At 33.2% G+C, this 5,324-nt stretch overlaps 2 protein-coding genes across 3 annotated transcripts in view; one reads left to right on the top strand and one right to left on the bottom strand.

Moving 5' to 3' along the window:
- LOC108688470 overlaps positions 1-2,037 on the bottom strand; it is a 5,483-nt gene extending 3,446 nt beyond the window's left edge. For both annotated transcript variants that reach the window (XM_018194740.1, XM_018194741.1), the window contains exon 1: positions 1,379-2,037. Coding sequence is in view for 1 of the 2 variants with exons in the window: in XM_018194741.1 (XP_018050230.1) it covers positions 1,379-1,678 (300 nt within the window). In the remaining variant the exon portion in view is untranslated. The remainder of the gene's footprint in view (positions 1-1,378) is intronic.
- A 4-nt stretch (positions 2,038-2,041) lies between these two features.
- Positions 2,042-5,324, top strand: part of LOC108688471 — a 14,992-nt gene continuing 11,709 nt past the window's right edge. Inside the window, 5 exon segments of the mRNA XM_018194742.1 lie at positions 2,042-2,135; positions 2,879-4,422; positions 4,500-4,661; positions 4,749-4,937; positions 5,128-5,324. The exon segment at positions 5,128-5,324 is cut by the window's right edge and continues 15 nt beyond it. Coding sequence (XP_018050231.1) covers positions 2,052-2,135; positions 2,879-4,422; positions 4,500-4,661; positions 4,749-4,937; positions 5,128-5,324 — 2,176 coding nt within the window. The 5' untranslated portion in view covers positions 2,042-2,051.

The raw sequence follows: 5,324 nt of genomic DNA, 5'->3' as shown, positions 1-5,324 counted from the left end.
TATATATATATATAAGATAATAAGCCTTTTTTATGTATGCTTTCTTATATTTTTATTACAACACAACATAAATTGATAATGTTTTGTTATAATTTTTTTATTTTTTTATCCAGATCTCTCTGATATATTGATTTAGAAAGGAATGAATGGAGATTGGACTGCTTATATTACGTGTACAAAATTTCTCTTGTTTTTGTCTCATTAAATAAGCACATTTCATCTTGCAATATAGATTTGGTAATTATTGGCAGTATTTAGAAATATACTGAAATGTAGCATTGAAATGTATAATATAGATATATGTGAATTATAGATTTTTAATACTGCAAAGAAGAGAAATAATGTTAAATTAATAGCATCTAATTGAAAATAATTTTGTTAATTTACAGCAACAAATTTTATTTTTATTTTATTATTAAAGCAACAAATATACTATCATTCTCTTGTTTAAAAAAAAAAGTTATTAATTTCATTAAAATTATTATTGAATGAGCAAGACTTTTGAATAGATTGTTGTTGACAAATGCTGTTAATACAACATTTTTTTCTTAGTATCAATATATTTTTAAATGCAGTAACTAATATAAAAAAGTACTTTTGTATCAAATTTGATAACTGGAGTGGTTAAATAATAGCAAAGAATAATATATGTTAGCTAATATTCCTAATCTTGCTGCAAATATTATTAATTTCTGTTATAAAAAGAAATTAATTTAATAAATATATTTAGCTAAACATCATTTTACTTTAGCAAAACAAATATGTTTTACTGCAGCACTTTATAAATAGTAGAAAATAAATAATTGAGTTTTAACAGCAACAATATTACCTTAATAACACATTTTATCTGAGATAGAAGAGACACTCTTACGGGATCCCTTCTTATATGGGGATGTCCTTAGGATATTCCAAGGACATACAGACATCTGTGCTGTTGGAGTAGCTATTCCTATAAGGACCTTTTAGCTATATTGACTAATTGTTTCTCTATATGTATACTCCTATATTAGCAATTCAAGCTCTTTATACATGTTTTTTTTTATAAGTTTGACATCTACTGTTTCATGATATCTTACAGTACTGAAGTCAAATGCTCACATTGTATATGCATCGCTACGCTCACTTAGCGCCGGGCACCGTGCTCCTAATAAATTTCCGTCAGCATATTTTATTTATCGGAAAGTTCGTGCCGATGTTGAAGGAAAATTGAAATGCAGAAAATTTTAATTTAATAAATGTATACTAAAATTTAAATTTTAGTCGGCACGAACTTTCCGGACAACCCAATATAAAACGCAACCTGCAATATCTGATGCAGTCCTCTAGCATACATAAACTGTTCGCCGAGACTGACAATAGTATAATTATGCGTGCTTACCTCAATATACAACATCCTCTTTTGCAAGATCTTTTCAATTATTACCATTCTCCCTCCGCGAAGCAACTTCATCAAATACGCGCCCGTACTGAAAACAAAAGCGAAATAACTAAGATGTGATTGATTAACAGCATATCGAGCACGGTTGGTGCAATCTGATCGCTGCGTGCGACATAACATTTTATTTGTAATGTGCGGGATGACAAACGAGATAAGGCAAGTTAAAAGTTCATTCCTCTCAGTTCCTCTCGCCGCACGCGAGATATCTGACTTCCGAAATCGGAATTGCAGATAATTCATTGCGCTCGTTTCGTACTGCACTCGTCTGCACTCGACGCGAATCAAATATAATTAAATTCATCTTTCTCGTTTAAGCCACATTTCTTTCCGTTTCATGGAGGACTGAATACACGTGCAGTAAGACTACAAGAAAAAGGCAAGAAAAAAAAGTGTGATCGAGCAAACGATTCAGATTTTGTGTACATTTGATCGCTATCTGAATTATCTCTTGATCACTCGACGATCTCATCTACATCTGTCTACATCTACGACATTTCACGAATGCTTGGCGCTTGGCTCGATCAACCCGATGGCATGGCGGCGTGTTAAAAAACCGGTTGTTTTGTTGACGTTTTGTATGTAGCCGATACTACTCGGCAGCGAACTCGGCAGAATGATCAAGATTTCAGCGCTCAACGAGGAGTCAAGTGAGGAGAGCGAGGAGGAGGATTTACCCACGATCACGAAGGAGGCGCAGGTAGAGCAACGCATCTATTTACATTATCATATAACCTAAAAGAGACGTACAGATATGAATTTTTTCGACGCTTCTCTGCTGTTTCGTATCATTATCGATAACATTAATTTACAATGCATCCTTGCATTGATTATTCAGCCTGGATAACTAACGTTTGAAGAGCGCACAGAGATCCCTATTCAACACCAGGTGGGATACAACTTTTGTGTGTGTGTGTGTGTGTATATGTGTGTGTAACACAAAGTAATACTAATAATATTATATCAATATTATAATTTCCTACTGAACAACGTAACTGTAACGTACAACATGTGTTAGATTACATTTACATTATTGAGTGGGAATTAGAAATGTGATGTTACTATTACTTTGTATTTAGCAGATAATCATTCTCTAGTGAAATACACTTAAATTATCTACCACACCAGTACATTTTATTCAAGAGGTATTCTGGAAATGTTCTTCAGATAGCATCATGTCCAAAATCAACATAAAATATCATAAAGGTGTCTTGGAAACACATTGAAAACTAAGATTGAAGATTAAAAATTTAACTAAAATGACAAAGAAATTTTAGCTCCTTTTGTTTTGATTAAAACAAATTTCAATCTTTCAATCTTTAATACATACTGAGAATCATAAAGTTAGCGATGATAAAAGTATCAGATATTTAAATTGAAATTTGAAGGAATTCTAAATATTATATTAATATGCGTGTTAAAATATGAAATAATTTCTTCTAGGAACAAATAGCACTGACGGAATACAACAAAGCCTTGGAGCTGTTAAAAGAGAACAAACGTGAGGAAGCATTGGTTGTCTTCAAGGATCTCCTAGAGACTGAACTGTTGGATGGAGTGGAAAAACCTGAAATACCAGATGGCAGGTCCAGACCAATGTTGTCCTTGAAATATTCCTGCTTCAAGAACATTGGCGCCATTCAAGCGGTTTGTGAGAATTATGAGGAAGCTGTGGAGAATTATTGGGAGGCTGCAAACCTGGATGATTCCGATGTAACGTTGTGGCATAGGATCGGCATATTAGCTATGAAGATTTCCAACTTGGAATTAGCTTGCTCGGCATTCAAGCAAGGCCTAAAATGCAATATTAATCACTGGCCATGTTTGGACAATCTCATAACTGCCTTATATGCCGTTCCTGATTATATGAATTGTCTGTTATATATTTCGGTGGCATTGGAAAGAGATCCTAATTACGTGAAGGGTCTGGCTTTTCGTGACAAAATATTTAAAGACATTCCATGTATGGAAGAATGTTATAAACTGTATAATAGCGACTGGCAGATGGATCCACCTTTGTATACTGAATATGATCATGTATTGGCTGATAAATTATTAGCAGAGGCGAAGGAAGTTTCTAGAAAGTGGGTGGAAGTTTGCAAAGCAGAGTTTACACCAAAACCCTTACCAGAATTGATTTTAAGAACGCCCTTAACGAACTGCACATGGTTGGCTCTCGGAGAAAGTCTATTAGATATGCATAGATATATTACTGATAATAATTTGAATTTTGTTAGTAAAATTGTATTACCAATCCAAAAACCTGATGATAAAAATACAGCGAATAATGAAATAGAAATTGTAGAAAGTAGTGTAAGTATAATGGAAGTAGATCAAAATAACTTGATTCCGAATGGAGAGACCGATACCAAACCTATTAAAATTGAAACGGAAGATTGCGAGATATCGGACGACAATCAAGTTTTTAATACAGACACAGTAATGGAAATTGAAATCGAAGACGACAAAAAATCTTGCTCAAGCGATGTGCAAATAGTCGAAGAGGAAGATCCGTTGAGAATGTCTGACACAGATGGTTTACAAAGTGAAGAACAAACTGAAATAAAAAACATAGAATCGGAGGAACAAATGCATTCTGAAGCAGATGCAAATATTGACAAGTTAGAGAGCGACAAAGTCACAGACGATATTTATTGCATAGATAATGGAGTACCTAATGAGAAATGTAGTGATAAGGAAAGTGATAAATCAAGTGATAAAGCTTCTGAGAAAGGCACTGAGAAAGCAAACGATGCAATGTGTAAGGCAGATGATAAAACTCATTCCGAGAAAACTGATGGGAAGGAAGAAGGACAGAAGGTGAAGAAAAGACGCAGAAGTGCATTATGTTTTCTGCAACAATGGGCCTGGAGTTGCAGTAGCATGAGGCGATCCGCGAGAGTAAGAGGACCAAACAGAAGGGAAGCAGAGAGGGACGATGTTCAGTTAGAGGAAACACTTAGAAGATTATTTCCTAGTACTCTATTGTGTGTATATTAAATAATGACTTATATGTAATTAGTTTAAAAGTATAAAATATAATTTCCTTAATCTTTTTTTGTAGACCCGACACGGTAAGATTGACTAAAGATGACGCTACTAAAAATCTAGATGATTCCATGGACACTATGGATATGTATCAATTATTTGCGAATCGAGAGAATAATAAAAATGTGGAAACTCTTAAATGCTCGGAAAGTTCTAAATCGCCAAGTCCTGACACAAGGTGTTTGTTTATAATTAAACTTTTATCAATGTAATAATATTATTGTAATAATATTAATTATTAATCTGCGACTTTATATTTGTACAGTCAACCACAAAAATACTTTGGAACAGAAATTGAAACTGTCGATGTGGACGCATTTATAAATCAACATAGTAGTAAAAGCAATTTAATGATAATTATCACGAAATTTGCAGAATTTTTATGTACTAAATGGAATCGAGAATGGCCGAAAGGAATGTCAGACATTTATCTACAAGCATATGTCTTTATGAGGTAGGATTGCGTTCGGAAACATCACCTAGGTGTCCTTGTGTATTGTCCTTGTTTAATATTGGATGAACAACAAAACGATGGAGGTATTCAGGTGATGTTTCCGAAAGCAGCATAAGTATATAAGAATTTATTTTAATTTTTAATTTATTTTATTAAAAGTGAAAAATTTGAGTTAAAAATTTTTTTTTAGACAACATATTCCACATTTATCACCATTTGATGAAGATGCCAATGACAAAGTTCTGAAATTAGATACCGAAACGACATTATTATTTGGCGAACTTCATACAGACAGATGGCTAGATAATAAACCAGACACCATGCCAAGTCCAACGTAAGATTTCAATAATTTTTTCTTTATTATTGATAAAAATAATTTATATTTAT

This window comes from Atta colombica, unplaced genomic scaffold (assembly GCF_001594045.1).
Source record: "Atta colombica isolate Treedump-2 unplaced genomic scaffold, Acol1.0 scaffold233, whole genome shotgun sequence".
In the NCBI taxonomy this organism is placed as follows: Eukaryota; Metazoa; Arthropoda; class Insecta; order Hymenoptera; family Formicidae; genus Atta; species Atta colombica.
Note: the sequence above shows the minus strand (reverse complement) of the source record. Positions and strands in the feature narration are given on the sequence as shown.